Below are 22409 nucleotides of genomic sequence, written 5' to 3' on the forward strand. Positions count from 1 at the left end.
ATTTGCTGATTGTTAAAATCACTTCTGAACCTTTTGCGCAAAAATAAAAATCTCTCTTTCACCCTTGGAATTTCGTAAAAGTCCTTATATTTTTAAAGCTTTATTTTTCCACAAGAATAGAGACAGGAAGTTTACACCTGCTGCTGAGTTTTCTTTTAGTTAGGCAGTTTGGAAGGCTCCCAGTATGTTGTCAAGTATCTACCACAACGTGGCTCTGATCCTGGTTCGTTATATTTTCTGGCAAAGATCCCTTTGCCATAAAGAGATCCACGCTCTGAACAGCGCTAGTCTGTTTTGCGTCCCAAAAGGGGATGGGCTGGCATTCCGTTTACTGTGGTCGCTATGTCAACAGACCAGGCTGCCATATTGTTAGGAATGTTTCCATGGCAACAAAAACCACGAGAGCGCGATAACTGCCACATCGTTTGAATTCATCTCTACAGAGACCAGGACGACTCCTCGCTCCCCTCCCTTTTTGCAACTGTCTGTCGAATCGGCCGAGCAAAGGAAACGAAGTCTCCTTTGCATACATGGCGGGCCATTTAGACCTGGAGGACTTGAATCTGACTGGAGAAGAAGCCGAGCGCCTAACAAGCGCTTTCAAGGACGAGGGCTTCCGTACTCTTTTCGCGGAGTACGTGGCCGAACTGAACGATCCAGAACAAAGGGCCACTTATGAGGCCGAAGTGATAGCTATGGAGCGACAGCGGGGCGTCGAAGCCCGCTTCCTCCACCCCACGCCTGGCTGGGTCCTGCGCACGAGCCAGGCTGGTAGCCAGCGCTGTTACATCAACATCTGCAGCAACCCACTAATAGGGAGGCCGGAGCCTCGGCCAGAGACTGGAGGTTACTGCTGGCTTCTGCCACACTCCTTAGCGCCGGGCCGCGAAGAACTGAGCCGCAGCCAGCCGCGTGGACCTCGCCGCCTGGTCTACGACGTCGTCTTCCATCCGCATACCCTGCGCTTAGCCGCCCGTTTAGCCCAATTCCGCCGCCTGGTAAACGACACGTCCTTGGAGGCGGTAGAGAAAAACTTCTCCCCGCAACTGGATCGCACGAACGCCGTCCCCCTCCGCCGCATCAAGTACAAGGGCGTCCCGCAGGCCACGCTGCTCCGGACGCCGCTTGCCGCAGGAGCTCGGCCATCCCCAGAAGAGGGTGGAGAGCCAGGCGACTCTCCCTTGCCGCCTTTCCCTTCGCCCTACACCTATCCGCCGCCCAGTCCACAGTACGAAACTCAAAGCCCCCCTCCGCCCAAGCCAGCCCCGTCTGCCACCACTCCGCAATGGACCCTCAAGCACCGCTCCTACGTGGACCTTCAGGATTATCGCAACAGCCGGGACTCCGCGCCTAGCCCGATCCCCGGCGAGCTGGTGGTGACCATTGAACTGCCGTTGCTCAGTTCTGCCGCCCAGGCCCAGCTGGAGATCCGGGGCCAGGAACTCCAGCTGGATTCGCAGCGCCCTGCTGCCTACCACCTGCGCGTCCCTTTGCCCTACGCCGTGGAGGAGAACCGTGGACGAGCCACGTTCAACAAAGCCAAGAATCAACTGGTGGTCGTGCTGCCGGTTTTGCGGAAGCCTGACCCGAGGTTTACTTTCAGCATTCAAGCTGCGCAAGAGCAAATCGAGGCCTCGCCAGAAAACGAGGAGCAGCTGCAAGAAGACAGATGCATCAGTCCGGATATGGACGGTGCGGGAGTGTGTGAAAAGACCAGCTATTCTGAACAGGCGCTTCCCGTTCTTGTGTCCGACGTAGAAATAACTCCGACACTCTCTTCGGCTGTTGCTACAACAAATGATACTGTGGAGGCAGGTTTAGTTTCTGACGTGAACGGCCCAGTTCCGCTCAGTTCTCACGAACGGACTGTACGTAACAATCTGGAGTTTTCGATGCGTTCGGGAGAAGAGAATTCCATTGTTTCTTGTGCTTCTGAATTTAATGCCGCACTTCCGGTGTGCAACGAGAACAATAGTGAAAGGGATCCGGGGCTGACCAGAAGCAGTAATAACGTGATCTTGGGTGCACAGCTTGAAGGTACCGGCTTAGATTCCCTTTCCCCCTCTCTGCATACTGACCAGACTTGGGAGTTCCTTACAGATCCTGTTGTTTCTTTAAATCAGGAACATCTCTGTACCGACATGGAACTTAATAAAAGTTCCAACATCGCTAATGTTGAACTCCCATTATGTCCAGATAACAGCACAATCCCGTGTATATGGTCCTCTGATAGCTTGGATCATTCGGAGACAACTTTGTCAATTGATACAGCAAACTCCACTTCTTCTAACCACGTGGAACATACTTTTTTGTATCCTGGAAAGAGAACCACTGTTTCTTCTGTTCAGCCTTCACAAAAGCTTGAAATTGCTGTAGATACTCATATAACCTCTACTTGCAGTTCTGATCCTTCAATATCTTCTGCCAGCACTCTATATCCTCCTTTTAATTGTACTCAAGATGAAAAGTCTTTGGTGATCCTCTTACAGGTTCCAGATATTGTTCCCTTGAGTTTCCAGGGGGAAGTGGGCACAAATTACTACTGGGTGAATTTTGCAAACAAAGACTCTGTTTCCTACAATTTCCTCTTGCAATTTCTTCCTGAAAATAAATTATCTTCTCCAGAAAGTGAAGTTAATATATCACCTAATAATATTGTCATTATCCTCATCAAATCTCCTGAAACCACTGGAATTTGGACAAAGTTCTATTTTGGTTCAAACTATGATAATTTACAGGTAAATTATTTTTTAGATTTTTATATTATCTCCTATAGTCTACTGTATTTAAGTTCTTTACAATTTGGAAACATGCATGCTAGTTTAAAATTCTACATTTTATTTCTTTCTGTACAGAATGTGGGATAGTAGATTTTATCTATTTGCCCAGTAATTTAATTATTTCAGCAATTGAAGTAATAAATTAGTTATTGATTAAAATTTACACTTGTTTGCTATTTTGTTATCACAGTTTGAAGGTCAGCATAGCAAATATATTCAGAAGCAAGTTTTCATAGCTGCATTTTTTAGGTTGTAGCTTTACTTGATGCAGTAAATATGTAATTGCTTAATTACTGTGCATTTCTACTATTTTTGATAGTGGCTTGATGTCCTGTGAATGGAAGTCATAGTTAGGACTCTTTAGAAACAAGATGTATCAGAATACTGGACTATTGGAAGGGGGGACAGTTATGCCACTGCTTGGGTAAACATTGGTTTCCCGCTGCTGTTTTTTTTTTTTTTACTGCTCAGCTATGTTGATATTGTAGTTGGATATAAAGCTTATTACTTGATGGCAGTAGTTAATTCAATTTTTAATCCTAGAAAGTGATAAGGGTCTTCCTATTCATTTTCTCCCGTTTGCAGCTGTATTCATTGGATATGTAATCTATAGACTTTCTTTTTATATATATATATATATATATTTATTGAATAACAAAAATTAAAAACATTGAACATGGTAAATCAGATTTGACATACATCACAGTTCATATTCACAATTAATTACTAATATAAGAAAAAAAAACCTTTACAATAACATCACTCTAATCTCAATCTTAATTTATCTCATTACAATGACTACCATATTTTTTCCCCCACCATCTATAAAATTTATCCCAAATTTGGTAAAAATCCGTTTCATCCTGATTTTTGAGTCTCTTAGTTAACCTATCTAATTCTGCGCAGATTTCTAAAGTCCACATTGAAAGTCTATAGATTATGCGCTGCGTAATCTATAGACTTTCAATGTGTACTTTAGAAATCTAGAATATCTCCATTTGGGACAAGATTTTGTTAAAAAGAATAATGATTTAATACATTCCTCTCTTTAGAGTAATATTCTATGGTATATTGTCCCATTCGTAACTCTTATCTGCTTTTTCTGTCAAATAATCTGAACACTGAATCACTCACAAGATCACTGGTAAAGGAGTTCTAGATTAGATTGTAGAAGTTCTGTGTCTTGGGACACCTTTCATGTAATGCTAAATCATTCCAGCAGAAAATTCCTTTGTAAAGCACCTGGCTCAAACATTCTCCCTTTTCACTATTGCCTGTGGAATGGAGCAGAAATAAAATCAAATCCAGCTTTTGTAAAACAGATTCTTGGTTTCATACCATATGGAGATTAAGAATTACACTTTAAAATAATTTCTACTTTTGCTTAATGACAAAAACAATTCAGAGCTTGATCTTTTTGTTTAGCAGTATCTATTGTAAAATATCTATATAATATATAGACATATGCTCACAAAATAAAAACTAATAAGAGATTTTGTTCATTTTGGAGATAAAAACTAGACATAGAAGAAACTTGATTTTTCATTTTGTTAGAAAATTCACTACAGAATATGAGATGAATCTCTGTAGAAAGAGAATTTTAAAATCTAGGCAAAGCAATTGCAATTCCAGCCAATTGTTATGCAGTTAGTAGAACATCTAAGGCAGCGGTTGTCAACCTTTCTGGCTTTGTGAACTGGCAGTGGTGATGGTGGAGGGGAAGGTTTTGCAAGCTAACCCACTGCTTGTGCGGACTAGTCCCCCACAGGTTGTGGACCAGGACTGGTCTGTGGACTGGAAGTTGGGGACCTCTGATCTAAGGGATCTAAGTACATGGACGGCTAGTATGTAAGATATACTGTAGTCATATTCAGTTGTTTACAAGCATTTAGGATTTCAAGGTTAGTGACCAGCTCTTTATGTTAAGAAAACGGAGCAGCCACCAATGAAATTGTTTCAATTAATGAAATATATACTTCTGATAACTACAAGAAGTCCTCAACTTACAACCACCATTGAGCCCAAGATTTCTGTTGATAATTGAGACAGTTGCTAAGTGAATTTTGCCCCTTTTTATGACCTTTCCTGCCATAGTTTTTAAGGAATCATTGCAGTTTTTAAATTAGTAACATGGTTGTTAAGTGAATCTGGCTTCCTCGGTGATTTTGCTTGTCAGACGATCAGAAAAGGTGGTTGCTAAAGCAGCGGTTCTCAACCTATGGGTCGCGACCCCATTTGGGGTTGATCGACCATTTTTCGGGGGTCGCCAAAGAAGGCGATCCGCCATTTTGTCCCCTCAGGGGGCGGCGTCGCGCATGTGCGCGGCGCACGGGGGCCCCGCCCCCGTGCGCGCGGCGCCACGCATGCACAGAACGTTTGTGTGATGGGGGTCGCCGTCACACAAACGTTGAGAACTGCTGTGCTAAAGGCTCATATGACCCAAGGACACTGCCACCGTCGTAAATATGAGTCAGTTGCCAAGTACCTGAATTTTGATCACATGACCATGGGGATGCTACAAGGATCATAAGTGTGAAAATGGTCCTAAGTCACTTTTTTCAGTAATGTAACTTTGAGTGGTCATTAAATGAATTTTTGTTAGTTGAGGACTACCTGTATTTTTTCCATCAGTCTAGCTGCAGCTTTGCAGATTACTTGAGACTTCCAAAGCCACATAAAAGTCATTACTATAACAGTTGCATAGAGATGTTCACATAGGTGACAGTTGCCTAATCTATGCAAACAGGTGTTACTGTATCACCAATCAAATTTGGGAAAGATTCCCAATTTCAACCAATATTTGAATACTCAAGTTCATTATATGATAAGGAGATCCCATGGACTGAAAATTTCAGAAGGGATAATTACCCTAAAAGAGACTAAAAGGTACAAAAAAGATAGGTTTATAAGAATACAGCCAAGTTGTTATTCTGCAACATTTGGCATGCTTCTTTGTTGTTAGGATTTCTATTTACCTTTTCTGACAATCATTCTTATTTTTATTCTGGTATTACTGAAAGCTGGCCTGATTTCTCTCCCATTCCTTCCACATGCTGGATTTTGCCAACCATTGTGGAAAATATTTTTTTCTTGTAATAGTAATTAGATCCATGACGTTGAACTTTTGTCTCATCATTCAAAATCAGTGGTTCTCAACCTGTGGGTCGGGACCCCATTTGGGGTTGAACGACCATTTCACGGGGGTCGCCAAACAACACAGTCCGCCATTTTTTCCCCCTTTTCCTTAGCTGTGCTACTCCCTTTTATTCTATTGGCTTTTGAAAGCCAATAGAATAAATTAGACTCTAGAATAAATTAGCCAATAGGAATTGTCCAGGCTGTCTCTGCCCTGCTGAGCCTGCCAAAAGTCTCATTCTGCAAACGGTGCTGCACCAGTTGAGTAGTCCTCGACTTACGACCGGTTGAGTAGTCCTCAACTTACGACCGGTTGGGGGTCACGGCATTAAAAAGGTTGAGAACCACTGTTCAAAATGTACTCATTAGTTGGGAAAATGTATTAATTTTTTGAGAGAGTTCTGTATAATGACAAAGTTTGCCTCTGCTACTTCTGTAAATGCTGTGTCCATTGGAGAGGCAATGTAATTTTTCATCTACTCAAAGGTTACTAATTTGTTAAATGGGGTTTCAAATGTCAAGTATTTTTCTGAATAAAAAAGTTCGGTCCATTTTATTATCTTTTTAGGTACAGATCAGTGATGACAGAGAGATACACAAATAACTTTCTATTTCAGTACGGATCAGTGGTGACAGGGAACTACACAAATAACTCTGGTGTTTTTATCAGAGGCTGCTGCAAAGTCATTAATTTAATGGTTTACTGAACCTATGAATTTATTACAAACATTGCCACTGATGTGAGTATTCCACAATGAAGATAAAATCACAAATAACTGTCTTTAGTTCACTGAAGTCAGATAATATTTTCAGCATGTGGAGCCATATAGAGATTGAGGTAGGCCCATACCTTGTAACTCAGTTGTGCTCATATGTTCATGCCTTTCATTGCTAGTGTTGAAACACCCAACATTTGATTGTTGTGTGAGCTGAATAATTGTTTTCTGAGATATGAGGTTATAGTTGACCTATACAGCTCCTACTACTATTAACTTTGTTGCCTATGCCTCTTTTTCTGCCTATTAAAATTTTCCATCTATAAGGAATAATTATTGAATTTAGAAATGCATCCTGCCCCATCAATATTACCTACATTTTTGGAATATTTAATAATTTAGGAAAAAAATCAGTGTAGTACTATTGGCTAGTATTATATCAATTCTGTCCTTTCTTTCTATAGGCATTTCCAATCTTAACTTTGGATTTATATAGTATAGAAGCCGACATGTAGAAATAAAGACAAGCAGAGATTACAAATAAGCTTCAAGTAAAGGTGCATAAAATAGAATTCCCATGAAGGAACAGGGAATGCCGGAGAGGATGTGTTTTTCTAGTATAAGTAATTTAAATAGCAGCACTTTTGAGCTGTTTGGTTTTGTGTGTGTGTGTGTGTGTGTGTGTGTGTGTGTGTGTGTATTAAAATACAGTAGAACCACTGAACTCCAGGATAGAAAAATCTTTTTAATAACTACAACTTAGCTTTCGTCAATCCTCTGTTGACATCTTAATCGGTAGTTAGAGAAACTCGCTTATATAGCTAGATGGATGTTTAGCGATCTAGCCATGGAGTGTGTGAGTGGTCCACCCACCCTTCGCCCTCCCACAGTTAGCCGTCCTATTTCTGACTGTGCCGTATTGGCCGGTGTTTGTTTCTATTTTAATATTTTCCCTCCCGCCTCCTGTCCCGCCCGCTGGCTGCACTCTTGCCACGCACGGCTGCTCAGCATTGTTGCTGGATCTTCCCCCTCGGTGTCTCGTCTAGCATTCTCATCAGATTGCCGTGTAGTTATGTCTGGTAACGATTCTCCTGTCGCACATCCCGATCCGCAATCCTTCCCTCGATCCTGCAAAGGACTGTGCTAATGTCCCCCTTTCTCTGCTCACTGTGCCCTCCTGTCTTTCCATGGGTAAACGTCCTGAATTTTCAGAATTTCCATTCCTGCGATGCGGAGGTGATAAAAAATTTGCTCACTTTGCCACCCTGCGCAGCTGTTTGTGCTTTCTCAACATTTTGTAGGCTGGCAGCAGCTGTACATGCAGGTTGATCGAATGTTTGTCTGATAGCCAAGCCTTTTTCAATAGGTGGCCACCTTTTGTGAAGTCCTGGGTGATGACCTCAGCCCCTGCAAAATGTATGGCAAGGACTTCACGAAAGGTGAATTTAACACACACGCACACACAGACACACGTATATACTTATATACATATAAGCTGCCGTGAGTGCTCTAACAAAACAGACTAAGTGAATTGTATAAATTAACAAATAGATTTTCTGAAAATAACTATTTTACATAGTCAATTTGACATAATGCAATAGATAATTCTACTTACGATTGAAATTGCCAATTTTATTGAACATGTATTGGTTATATATAGTTTGTTAAAAAGCTTATTTGATTGGTACTGGTATAATAGATTGAAATTTAATGGTAGCATCTGAAATACTTTTTGAACACTGCAAATAATTCTAATTCTCATTTGAGAATATTAATCTAGATTGTTATATCTTGCTTCATTATAACTGGCATTATGTTGATATTAGTGTATTTTCAGCCTGCATGGGAAAGTGAGTTTATTTCTTCATGCAGAAATCATAGTACAGATTGTCCACAACTTAAAACAGTTCATTTAGTTTGTTAATATATGTTGTCTTGAGATTTATAAAAATAATAAAGCCAAGATATAAATTTTTAAAAATGATTAGTCTTAATGAAAAAACTAACATTGCCAGTTAGGTCTTTTTAATATCAATGCTAAACTATAATTGTTCAGCCATGGATTATTGAATGGATTCACACAAGATGGCTAGTAATAAATTATAGTTTAAATATAGTGAAGGTTAATTTTGAATAAATAAATTTGCTTCGATAGATTATTGTTTTAGTGATATTGGTTGTTTTTTTAAATCCCAGTCAAACTAATAGCAAAAAAAAAAAAAAATCTGACTCAGTAAAAGAAAAAAATGTGGAAATAAATATAGGTGAACTGTAAAAATCAGAAAAACATGCAGTTCCTACTAATTATTTTTAAATTGCTGGTGAATGTCTCAAATTGTTGACCTTTGAATATTTATTATTTATGTAGGAGTTACATTTATAATCTGTCTTTTGTTCGGGAATTGAAGATTGCAATTTGCTATAAGGTCTGCACTTTTATTGCCCATTAAGTTAATGAGTTTGCAGCAAAACGTATATATGAATGGAAATTGAATGGGTCAAGAATGATTATGTCTAGCTGATGGTTACACTCAGCAAATCAGAAGTAAACAGTTTAGAGAACAAAAGCTAGTCTATGAGGCAGTTTATGAATGTCATAGAACCAACATGAATTTGCTAGGACAGAAAGATAGGGAGAAAAAGTGAATGCTTTTTTATCTCTTGCCTAGTGTTTTTTCCCTCTTTTTTAGTAAACATTAATTATTCCAAAAGGAATAGCATTATAGATACATAACTGTATGTACATAATATTTGAAAATATGAATGTTAGGATTAAAACCTGAGCAGTTTATTGCAAAGGTTACCAAGCATGTGTTTATTTTGATATATTACGAGAATCTTGAATAAATAGCAGATAATTTTTGGAAAAATCTATTTTCTTTAAAATGTTGCTGCCTTAACTACTGTCAAAACAGAGCTGCATTGTGGAAGAGCCACTAATACTTAAGGGACACCCCCCCCACCCCTTTTCTTGTTTAGAACATGTGTATCAGAGAAATTGCTGGCCTCTTGATCAAGCTGTTAAAAGCTTTTTCTGGGGTTGCCTCTTGGGGCTATTATCATTTTAACCAGTGCTAGTGCCTCTGGGAAATTTTCTACTACACTCCCCCCCCCCTTCATTTTGCATTGCTTGGAAGAGTTGAATTTTTGTGTCAAGACTGACAACAGCCCTTGAGATCTCCAGATCCTCATTGTTTTTCAACCTGCTGTCTTAATTTGACAGTGAAGGGATTTTCCCTTAAATTAAATCTCATTATATGTCCTAATTTTAAATGCTTGCAATCTCCTCAGGAGAAACATTTAATTTGCTACTGGATAAAGGCTAATGGTTGCATTAGAAAATCACTGTATCAAAGATACTTGTGATCATACAAGTATATCGTATATAGTTCTGGACACCCCACTTCCAAAAGGATATTGATCGATCAGAAGAGGGTGATGCATTGGGGATGTGTTCTTTGAGAACAAACTGAAGGAATATGGGATATTTAGTCTGAGGAAAAGACTAAGGGGAAATGTGATATATATATTTCTGACTATATATTTTCTGACAAAGTTTGCATAGTCAGTCTAGAACAGTGATGGTGAACCTTTTAGAGACCGAGTGCCCAAAAACTGGCACTCCCCTGTGTGGAGGAATTTGCACGTGCAGCAAACTGCCATGCATTGCCCCCCACAAACCTCATAACCTTTTGATACCCTTTGTCCCAAGGAAGCAGCCAAAAGATCACCCCCTTTTGACTTAATATCTTACCTACCTAAATAATAAGTTCCCCCTTATCTCTTCCTGTCTTTATCTCTTCTTGTCTTTATCAGTTCTTTCTCCTTTTCTAATTTACCTGTATTTGTTTTTAACCTGCTCTCAACAGGTAATGTGTTACTAGAAAATAATTGCTTATATGAAGGAATTTTTCAATTACTTTATGTCAACAACTAAAGGTTAAACTTCTAAATGTAAAATGTCAGCAGTTAATGGTAAAGCCTATGTATGTAAAAAGTATATAAAAAACAATAAACTCAGAGTTGGAGAAGCTGTGTGAAGCTGTGTCATACAGCTTCAAACCTCTGCTCAAGACATGCCTGAGTCTTTTTCTTAGCATCGTTACACCCCTGCCCCTGCTCCGCCCCGCTCTGCCCTCCTCCACCCCCCGCCCCACCTGCCCACAGGACCACTAACTGCCTCCAGGCCCGCCGCAGATCCCCCAGGCAGCCCAGCAGCACTTTGGAGGTCACGCCCTCTGCCCGTGGCCTGCAGCATTAACTGCCTGATGGGGTGTGAGGGCAGAGTCTTGCTATGCTACCTGGCTGTCATGTCCTTGGCTGCGCTGCTCCGTGTGGGCCACACTCAAGGGTGACTGTCCTTCAGGGGGGCTGCTGGAGAGAAGGATGTCACGGGGGGGAGGCAAGGCTGGGGCAATGGCATGTGTGCCCACAGAGAGGGCTCCAAGTGCTGCCTCTGGCACCCATGCCATAGGTTCGCCACCACTGATCTAGATCTTGGGTTTTTTTGCAGCACTGTGCTACCAACATCCACAATCTTTTGTGTATGCTTGAACCAATTTCTGTTTGAAGTGTTTGTAATAATTTACTGTTGATGCATGTACAGTAAATAAACCAATGCATTAAAAAACAATATTCAAAAGTTATAAAATCTACACAAATAAGAACATTCTTTTTTGAACAACATAAAACTTTAAAGACACACATATTCCATGCTGCTTCTTTCTGTTACTTAATAAATAGATTCTACTTCCATATTTTTTACTATTTTTAAGCAATATTATATGCTTATAGAAAAAAATTCATATTTTAAGATGACTACAAAAATATTCTTGAGGATTGAAGCTAGAACTGAACTGGTGTTATACTTTTATGTGGTTGTGATCAAAATCTTGCCTATATGACAAAGAAGTTCTTTGCAAAGAAATGGCTTCTGAAACGTTTTAAAAAACATCATTATAGAGCTAACAACCTTATTTTATTTTTGGAAGTTACTTTTTTTAAACCATATAGCCATAATTTCAGTATAATATTCTGGTACATGTTCCATTCATTAATACATAATGTCCACAGTTTTTTTTTTCTCAGAGTGCTATTGTATTATCTGATTTCATTTACAGTATATGGCTTAAGAGCTCAAAGCACCTTACGTTTTGCTCCCGCTTTCTATCCCCCCCCCAAATCTTGTGAGTTAGGCTGGGCTAAGGGGGGAGTGTTGCCCAAAGTCCCCCAGTGAACTTCTGTGGGTGAAGGTTGGCTCCTTGGTGACAGTTCAGCTCCTTGACTACTGCACCATCCTTGCCCTTTGCTGTTCCTATTTGTCATTCCTTCCCTTTTTACAAAAGACAGTGCAATTGGATGCTTTCAGAGCATGCGTTCCCAATTTGGTGTCAAAGATCATGTTAAGAGGTGTAGTCCTTCACATCTGGAGAGCAGCAGATTAAAGAAGCTGCTTCAGAACGTATGGTAATTGTGGTGGTGGGGGGAATATTGAGTCCTTTTTTTCTCAAAGGCTCCCTGCATAATGAAAGTTTCCTTGAAGAAAATGAAAAAAATAAACTCTTGTGGTGTCTTCAGAACTAATGTTTTTACTTTGAAATGAAATTTAAATCCATGTTTGTTTTACCTTTAGGAAAGATGGTTTATCACTGAAAACAATGTTGATAAGTTTGTCAGTCACCCAGGGATGTGCTGCTCCAGTCCATCGGAGAAGGAACACAAGCCATTAATTGAAGTACTGGATGTCTCTGAGGGCAAAAGCCAGATCAGATTAAAGGTAAATGGTTATTCAGCATAAGTCTGTTGCCTGTTTCTAACACTTGAGAGGATCTATCACTATGGTTACCCTCACCAGTCCTGATTAAAGTTCTTGAGGGCTTATTCTTCGTATGAACAGTGATTTGGAAAGTAGAATACTGCACAGTATGCATTGTTCAGAAGTAAAGCATCTAGTGTTGTTGCAGCAGCACTTTGGATTCAAATGGGTAAAAGATGTTTCAGAACACATATTGGCTATCAACAACTTCTTAAAGCAATTCTACATTTTCTTGGCATTATGTGGCTGCCCTACAGAGTTGTTCTGCACACTTAAAAAGGTGAATTTGGTTTATGAAAGAGTCAATTTGTGCTACGTACATATCCATGCATAGTCCAGAATGTTGCATTGGCCTAATAAATGACTGACCATCTTCCTTTTCTTTACTAAATTAAATTCATTACATCTCCCCAAATAAGAATGCATATGCTATGTACTGTGTAGATTTTAGTTTGTGACAGGATATATGTATAAATTCTGTAGATAGACAATATTTTGAAGAAAACCGTAAGGTGAATAATAATAGAATATTGATGTGAGATTTATTTGTAGAGTAAAATTCAAAATGCTAATAAAAAGAAAGCAAGGTTACTGGGACTGATTATTTATTTTAGAGCTCCTTCTAAATTATGATTAATTAGTTGAGTATCAAGATATCTCAAAATAGTTTCACTGCATGTGTTCTCTTGCTAGACTTCTCCCAGGCCTGCCAATATACATTGAATTTTGTATGATACTGAAGATATATTTGCAGGTTTTATTTAGATTTTCCTTATGTTAGCCAGTTTTTATCTGACTGGGAAAGTCCAGAGTGCATTTTGGACTTTGCTCCTTGGCTGAGACTAGTGTAGAATAGTCTACACTGCAGTAAGCAAAAAAATTTAAGGACAGCAAACAACTACATTTGAATCCTAGCTCTACTTTTATTTTGAGAATGCTTCAGATTCTACTATTATATATTATTGTTTCACAACTATTATATTGTATTTACTTTCTCATCATTTATAAATTGTGCTGCCTTTATACAAATCTATTGTAGCAAAAGTTCTAGCTCTTATTGTACTAGGCTGGAATTATCTATTCAGATAATCACATGAGGCTTGTTGCTTAATTATTATTATGGTTGTTGCCGTATAGTTTTAGATCAGGAGTCCCCAACCTTTCCAGTTTAGTGGCCTGGACTGGCATGTGTATGTGTGAGTGGCAGGTGCATGCACGCACAACTCCATTTGTGCGGTTGCATGCGCGCACCCTCCATTCGCATGGAGCTTTGCACGCAAATGGAGGGTGCTTGCACTCATGCATGAAGCTCCACTTGTGCGAGTGGAGCTTAAATCTGAAATGCTGGGAGTGTGCAGTGGTTCGTGGTTAAAGACACCAAGCTTGTCAGCTGGGAATTGACAGCCTGGATCAGTGATGGTGAACCTATGGCACTCGTGCCAGAGGCGGCACTCGAAGCCCTCTCTGTGGGCACACGTGCCGTTGCCCCAGTCTTGCCTCCCCCTGCGACCCCCTCACCAGCAGCCCCCCTGGAGTAGAGTTGCCCCCGAGTGTGGCCTACGTGGAACAGAGCAGCCAAGGACATGGCAGCCAGGCAGCGTGGACAAGACTCTGCCTCACGCCCCATCACGCACAGTTGATGCTGTGGGGTGTGGGTAGAGGGCTTGGCCACCATTGGCGCTGCTGGGCGATCTGCAGCGGGCCCTGGAGGCGGTGAGTGGCCCTGCGGGCAGGCAGGGCAGGAGATGGGGTGGGGCGGAGCAGGGGCGGGGCAGGGGGTGGAGAGGGAATGGGGCCAGTTTTCGGGACTTGGTCTCTAAAAGGTTCACCATCACTGGCCTGGATCAATGGGGTAAGCTTGTCCCAGCTCCTGTCCACCTAGTACAGTGATGGTGAACCTTTTAGAGACTGAGTGCCCAAAAACTGGCCCCGCCCCACTCCACCCCCTGCCCCTCTCACCCCATCCTCTGCCCCGCCTGCCCACAGGGCCACTCACTGCCTCCAGGGCCTGCCGTAGATCACCCAGGCAGCCCAGCAGCGCTGTGGCGGTCACACCCTCTACCCGCGCCCTGCAGCATCAACTGTGCACGATGGGGTGTGAGGGCACTCTTGTCTATGCTGCCCGGCTGCCATGTCCTTGGCTGCACTGCTCCGTGTGGGCCATGCTCGGGGACGACTCTCCTTCAGGGGAGCTGCTGGAGAGGAGGGGGTCACGGGGGAGGCAAGGCTGGGGCAACGGCACGTGTGCCCATAGAGAGGGCTCCGAGTGCTGCCTCTGGCACCCGTGCCATAGGTTCGCCACCACTGACCTAGTAGTTCAAAAGCATGCAGGTGTGAGTAGATAGATACCATTGAATGGGAAGGTAACAGTGTTCTGTGCACCTTGGCATATAGTCATACTGGCCACATGACCACAAGATGTGATGTCTTGGCTCTCTTGGCCAAGAAATGGAGATGAGCGCTGCCCCCTAGAGTTAGACATGACTGGACAGGAAAACCTTTACCTTTACCTAAGGCTGAAATATTTCAAGTAGTACAACTTGATTTGACTGATAGGCACTTGAATGTAGCCTTGAAGAACATTGTTGGGTGAGAATAATTAATTTATATCTTGGCAAATTGGACCTTGAGAACTTAGAAGCAAATTTGTTCGTTTTTCCCTTCCCAGTCATACTCCTCACAAGCATTTGAAGGTATTAAATTTTTCATAGAGCTAGGCTATCAATATGACCATTTAATATTTAAATAATTAACAAAGTAGAACCAACTGGCACATTACAGAGGCTGAAAGACCAAACATATCAACTACTTCTTCATCTAGAATCATAAAATTTCTCCAGGAACAAACATTTCTCCAAGCCCATATGGTGCTGAGGCGTTGAGTAAGCAGAAGGCATTTTGCATACATTAATCATGATTCTTTTTGCTAAATACACACTAACCACCTGTCTGATATAATGCAGCATTGCTACTAAGCAAGCCCCCATTGCTTTGGTAATTATATTCTGCTGCCAGGATTAGGAAACTCTAACTCAGTGGTTCTCAACCTGTGGGTCGGGACCCCATTTAGGGTCGAATGACCATTTCACGGGGGTTGCCAAACAACGCAGTCCACCATTTTTTCCCCCTTTTCCTTAGCTGTGCTACTCCCTTTTATTCTATTGGCTTTTGAAAGCCAATAGAATAGACTCTCTTGAATAGAGTCTAATTCTATTGGCTTTCAAAAGCCAATAGGAATTGTCCAGGCTGTCTCTGCCCTGCTGAGCCCGCCAAGTCCCATTCTGCAAACGGTGCTGCACCAGTTGAGTAGTCCTCGACTTATGACCGGCTGGGGGGTCGCGGCATTAAAAAGGTTGAGAACCACTGCTCTAACTCAAAGGATTAGGAGGGCTAAGAAACTCTCCAACTATGTTTACAGGAAGTATAGCAAGAAGATAGGAGCACAGATGTTTGTGTGATAGGGAGGAAATGCAAGTTGTTCTTGTTTGGTTAATGAGCTTGTTTATTAGGTTGAAACAGTGAAATGCTTTCTGTCTCTTCTACTCAACAGAGAGAGAATGATAGCCTTGAATCTGGCAGAAGAGAAAAAAGAGAGGGCAGTGAACAAGAACACGGCAGCGAACTTTTAACAAATGAAGAAAATTGCTCTGAACAAACCAGGAGTGTTTCAGGTTCATTTGCAACTATGCAGACAATGGGGGAAGTTGGCAAGGGACCAAGCTATTGTAAGGAGTTTGACCCTAGTGATCCCAGTGGGAGGATTCTGGGGAAGTTGCAGATAAATAAATTACATGAGTCAGGACTTTCTTTTGCAACAGGCAAAAGAGCCACATCCTCAGTGCAAACTGAGCTTCAGGAGGGAGAGGAAGTGAATGAACATAAGGTGTCCTCACAGAACAAAGAAGAGTTAAACAGGTTAACTCCCACTCCATTAAAGGAAACTAATATGCAAGATGGTAGTGTGGAGTATATAAGCTGTCACAGAACACAGTGTGCAGTCACCTTTGAAAATGCTTTGCTGTATGAACTGGATTAAATCAGTTTTGTAAGGTTCTTACCAAGTCTTCAGCTACCTCAAATTCTGCATTTACTTGTGAAGTGTACAAAAAGTCAAAGTTATGCAGAAATTGAAATTCAATTGATGGAAGAAAAAAGGAATAGAAACTGCTTGTTCATTTAGTTAATTTATAAAGTTCAAAGATTTGGATGTCAGTAATGTATTACTGAATTTCAAAAATAAATAAGCAGTTCATTAAAGCAATACAGATTTCTCAGGCAAATCCTGGTCTGAATTAGATGACACAAGTTATAAAAGCTTGCAGAATCTGCAAACAATCTGCAAACACCTTGGCTTATAAGTAAACTATAAGCATGTTTTTTGCACAAACATGTAACTCCTTTATGAGCCATGGTTAACTGGGAAGACTGAATATAACATTTCTGAGACGATTGTCTGAAAGGAACATAACTACACAGACCATTCACATCTGCAAAATCTAATTCTGATGGTTTCCAGTTCTTTATTTTTAACATCCCCTTCTGTTTTCTCCAGTTTTCAGCCAAATGACAAATAATAACCCAGTAAACATTCTCCCAAAAATAGATGACATTTCATACAAGACCTTTGCTGTTAGAATTGCTTTCAAATGTGTATTTGCACAGCTTGCAAGTTCTTATGCTGTTCTTGCACCCTATAGGTAGGCAAGAGAATAAAGGTTATTAACAATTAATTGCTACATGGTTTGAAAACCTTTTCAGTCTTTCAGGAGCCTTTTTAATGTCACATTGGGGAAATTCTTCAAGTAGTATGAAAAAGTGATAACTGTAAAATGAAACTATTAAAACCAAATTGATTTTTTTTTGTAAAGTGGCTAGGATTCTAATGCTTCCAGATTGTCAATTTCATTTACTTAAATTTTCAAAGAATTAATTTCAGAGCTTAATTTAAAAACATTTTGTAAGCATTGTCCTATTTTGTCGCAACAACCATAGCAGGCTGAACTTTTTTTTGTTAAGTCAACAAGTAATGTCATTAAATAATCATCAGAAGACTTACCTATGCAAACAATAAGCTAGGTACCTCCATGAAAATATATATTTTTAGATAATATATATTTGAAATTATGTTATCCCTTTGAATATGCAGATCACATTAAAATTGTCTTATTGAAATCCAGTTAAACTATCATAATATCAAAAACTACACAGTATGCAATAACAGAGAATTGTTCTAAATGTCAACTTAATTAAATTTCCTTGCTTAAGCCAACTTTTAATTATGCCCTAGAATTATCCATTAGGTGGAAAATGGCCTTCAGCGCTGTTATTATTTGCTGGAAATTAGCAAGAGACATCACAAGTGCATGAAGCAAACACTACAAAATCAAGATTAAAGGTTCCATGAAGTAAATGAACTTTCATCAGTGATTTATGTGGTTCCTAGCTGTGCTTAGTTTTAACTGGATTGTTCCATTTTGCAGATAATACAGACCAGAAATTTTAACAAAACTCCCTTCTAAGTAAGAATGATTTAAATTAGTGTGCAGTCTTTCATCCATTTAACTTAAAAGTTCTGTCTGCATATTCAAATGAAATTGTAAGAGATTTTATAAAATCTAATAAATCCTTTTGTAATCTTAAAAATATATTTCAGAAAAGCAAAAAAAACAAGATACAGAAGGGTTTGTAGGTTTTTTTGTTAATTCCTCCTAGTTTAATACACACCTGGATGTCATTTTTAAAATATAATTTATCAAAAATGTATTTTTAAGACTAAGGTAGTTGTCCCAATTGTTTCTGTTGTCTGTACCTTTGCTGGAATTTGGACAAGCAATACATTTTGGATTTTTTTCATTGAAAACAAAGGATGTATTTTAGAAGGTTTGTTAGCATAATGAACTTTTATGTGGGTTGCTTAGAAGAAATTTGAGACAAATTCTACTGTAGAGCTGAGCATATAGTTTAATTAAGTTGTGACTGTTTCCACAAGCAATGTTTTTTTTAGGGTATTAAGCCTAAAACATATAGAGGTATTTTAGAATGTTCTAATTTTTTTTCTAACATTCAAATTCTATACTCAAAGCTCTATAATTATATTAGGCTGCCAAATCTGAAAGTTAAACTGTTTCTATATGAAGTAAATAGTATATTTTAAAAAAGAGCAGCTTACATGTCTTACTTTTAGCACTGCATTATGCTAACATTACTGTATTAAAATGTTTAATTTGCGATATTTAAATTCAAATAAAGTGGATCCTATCAAACCACTGAAGTTTGTATTACAAAAACATGATTTTTTATTTTGGCATAATTAAAAAAGCTGCATAATTTCACATTGAAAGAAACCAATCTCAATTTTTCTCATATAAGCACACAGAAAATAAGATAATGCTTTTTGCAAGTATTAAGGTATAAAATTTCAAGCAAGCCTATAAAAGGTTATGGAAATGGAATACTGAGTGAGCAGAAGATCAAACTGTAAGAATAAAGAGGGGGAAAGAGTAAGTTACAAAATAAACTAAAAGCTAACTTTTGAAAAGTCAAGGACATTGATAGCAAAGGATTGACAGGGCCGCCATAGAAACAACTGCATCTACAATCTTTTTTTATCTTTGTTAAAAACAAGTTTGAAGATATTGGGAATACCTTATAAAAGGGACTAGATCTGTAGTAAAAAAAAGACCTCTGTTATTTCCAGTAAACAAGTAGGCATTTATAGTTTTTATTTTGAGCATTGCTCCACATAATTATTCAGTGTCCAAAATTAATTACCAAATGACATCTGTAATCATTGCTGTCCATGTTAAACTAGAAGCAAATTCCAAATATTTTATGTTTGTGTATTTAAAAGACTAGTCAGTCCAACAGAGATAAAGACTCAATGTTCCTTCTTTCACTGTAATCTTCGGTAACTTTTACAGAGTTCATGGTCCCGAATATCACCCCAACCCCCGTTTTTCACATGGGGGCTCAAATGGGTCATTGAGTACCGCTTGCTAATAGTTACAGTTTCAGGAAATAAGTATTGTTGATTGCTACTTAAGAGCGAGTCTATTTTGGCACTCTGAACAGAGGGTTGGCAAGATTTTTTGTGGTGCATGCCACAGTCACCAGTGTGGAAGATTCGAGGGATCTCTGGAACCAGCACCTTCCAGAAATGAGGAAGGCATCCTACAGTCAAATGCTGAAGAGTCCAGTCCCAGTTGTAATCATCATAGGTGCAGAAGGCATCAGTGCAGCCAATCAGTTGCTGGTAAGTGTCCCTAGCAAACACCATGCCCATGTTGTGCTCTGTGGACTTCCATGTCTTCAATTCCACCTTGTCAGCCCGGCCAGCAAAGCTGCCGTGCACAGTGGCATAAGTGCCCAAGGACAGCAACTGGCACTCAGGGCAGTCACGCTGTCTCAGGGCCCAGAGGCGTTGCAGAACATGGAAGAAGTCAGGGGCCAGGTAGTGGTCCTCCTCCAAGAAGACCACCAAGCCTGGGTGCTCCCGCAGAGCACGCACCCTCTCCCACACAAAGTGAAGCTTCCACCACCAGTGGTGTTTGGTTTGGGTGAAACTAGACTCACGGTAATGGCCAAAGGCATCGGGGTAGTGGGCGTTGAGGCAGCTCATTCGCAGCGCTGCCGCTTGGCCCACGTCGCGTGGACAATCGCGTGGGTCCGTGCCTGGGAATTCGCCCGGATAGAGCTGCAAGCTGAACGGAAAGAAAATCTGCAGGACAGCGCAGAAGTCCACGGAAGAAGCCAGCGCATTCAACTCGGCGGACCACACGTCATGGCTAAGCACGAGGAGCACTTTTTCCACGCCTGTCGCGCGTCGCAGCGAGTCCAACAGGATCCGGAGGTGCTCGGTGCGCTCATGCACCTGCACCACCAGCGCCACGGCCACTTCTCCGGGGCCGGCGGCGCCGGGCCGCCAACGCGCCTCGTTGCGAATCGGCTGATCAAAGTTGAGTCGGTACACCAGAGACCGGTAGTGCAGGGTGCGATTCAGCCCCGGCGCTTCTTCCCGCGATATCCAAGACGAATTGGAATGACGCCCGTTAACTGGAAGGCTGTTGGTGGTAACCGCCGGTGGCAACGGTCGATCTCCCAGGAGCGGCGGCGAAGACGCGGGTTCTTCCCGTTTGCTGCTGTTGCTGCCGCTGCCGCCGCCGGCCTCGCTTGTCCCTCCCCAAAGCACTAAGGCACAGGCGGCGGCGGCGCCCAAGACCAGCAGCAGCGCCACCACTTTGCGCTTGTAGATGCGGAGTCTCATGGTCCGGGAGGTTCCGGTTCTCCTGTTCCTTCCTCGTTCCTCACTTGTGGTGGTTCAAGCGGGGCCTGCCGCGGCCCCCGGCTCCTTGGCGCGCATCAGCGGAACAATTGAGCACCCCGGGGTTCTCGGATGCCCGCCTGCTCTGGCCGCTGCCGACGCGCGCGCATCCTCCCCCTCGCCTTCTTGGCCGGACATGAAAGAGGCGGCGCAGCCGGATGAAAAGCAAGCGAAGGAGGGATCTGACCGGCTCCGCCCCGGACACAGCAGCCGGCCACGCTACCTCCGTCGGGGCTGCACCAACCCCAGGACCTCCCTCTCCAGCCGCAGCTTCCGGATCCGGACTACCGCTTTGTTTGTTGGAGAGGCCGTGATCTGGACTGAGCGTTTTCTATACTGCAAGAGGCGCTCTTGGAAAAAGGGAGTCGCTTCTCACTGACGCTCCCGAAATGAATCTGATTGGTAGGAGGCAAAAAGAGCAAATATTCTGCTGTCCAAATTTTCTGGGCTTTTAAATAACTTTTACTGAAGCAATAGAAGACAATAGTTGTAGGTCAGGATTGAACTGTGGGGTTCCTTCGTGTTCTCTGAGCTTGGTTTGTTTTCTTACAGACGGTCACCTAGTTGGGTAATGAAACCGCTGCAAAAAAAAAAAAAAAAAAAAAAAAAAAAAACAAGCTCAGGGAGCACCAAGGACCCCCAAACTTTCATTGTTTCCGTAGACAATGGACAACTATTCTCTCCAGGCAGGTTAACTATCCTAGCTTATTGGCCATGCAGTACGTGTATAGGCAAGACCTGAAAGATCAAGTTAGGAACAGATCATCCTGAGAGTTGACAATGACTTAATAGTCCATAATCAGTTAATCATATGCACAGAATAAATGTGCTCTAGGCCACCAAAGATGGCCCAGAGAACTGGAGAACTAGAGAGAACATTTTTTCATTTCCTACCTGCTCCTTCTTGAAATGCAGTTAACTCCCTCAAAATTCATATTTCTCTTTGTCAGCTCATCTTTACCCCAAAGTATAACAATGATGTAGCACATAGAACGGGTCCACAACCTTGGCAACTTTAAAACTTGTGGACCACCTCCCAGAATTCTGGGTGTTGAAGTCCACAAGTCTTAAAGTTGCCAAGGTTGAGGACCCCCGACATAGAATATATGTGTGAGGTAAAATATGCTGAGAGAGACTGCTCAAAGTCACCCAGCTAGTTTTTCTTGCCTAAGGTGGTACTAGAAATCAGTTTCCTGGTTTCTAGATTTTTAAAATATTAAAATTAAGTGTTATTTCCTGTGGCAAGAAGAGGACTTCAGTATTTTTCTCTTGAGACTAGAAACAAATTTCTAGATTCAGGGTGTATTTAAAGAACTTGTGTTTTTTTCTAAGCACAATTTCATCTGTCCTGGTAATAAATTTTGTCATACCAATTTTAAAATCTTGATGTCTGTAAATTATTGTCTACAACATCATAAAAACACATTTTTTATAGTCAATATATTATTGCATACAAACTAGTATGTAAAGTGATCTTTATAGTTGTTGTTGTTAATTGCGAAGTCATGTCCGACCCATCGCGACCCCATGGACAAGGTTCCTCCAGGTCTTCCTGTCCTCTACCATCTTCTGGAGTCCATTTAAATTCACACCTACTGCTTCAGTGACTCCATCCAGCCATCTCATTCTCTGTCGTCCCCTTC

General features: G+C 41.2%; 2 protein-coding genes across 2 annotated transcripts; one reads left to right on the forward strand and one right to left on the reverse strand.

Annotated features, from left to right (window-relative positions):
• The first annotated feature begins 30 nt into the window (after positions 1-30).
• On the forward strand, positions 31-18709 carry DNAAF2 (dynein axonemal assembly factor 2). Its single transcript, XM_039329479.1, has 3 exons — positions 31-2738; positions 12264-12407; positions 15997-18709. The coding sequence occupies exons 1-3, from the start codon at positions 531-533 to the stop codon at positions 16480-16482; spliced, it is 2838 nt and encodes a 945-aa protein (XP_039185413.1). The 5' UTR covers positions 31-530; the 3' UTR covers positions 16483-18709.
• Positions 18710-19136: 427 nt separating this feature from the next.
• MGAT2 (alpha-1,6-mannosyl-glycoprotein 2-beta-N-acetylglucosaminyltransferase) lies at positions 19137-22178 on the reverse strand. Its single transcript, XM_039329480.1, has one exon. It carries the CDS (start codon positions 20707-20709, stop codon positions 19339-19341), a length of 1371 nt encoding a protein of 456 aa, XP_039185414.1. The 5' UTR covers positions 20710-22178; the 3' UTR covers positions 19137-19338.
• Between the last annotated feature and the right edge of the window lie 231 nt (positions 22179-22409).

Source organism: Crotalus tigris, unplaced genomic scaffold (genome assembly GCF_016545835.1).
Source record: "Crotalus tigris isolate CLP2741 ecotype Arizona unplaced genomic scaffold, ASM1654583v1 scf7180000024398.1132909, whole genome shotgun sequence".
NCBI lineage: Eukaryota > Metazoa > Chordata > Lepidosauria > Squamata > Viperidae > Crotalus > Crotalus tigris.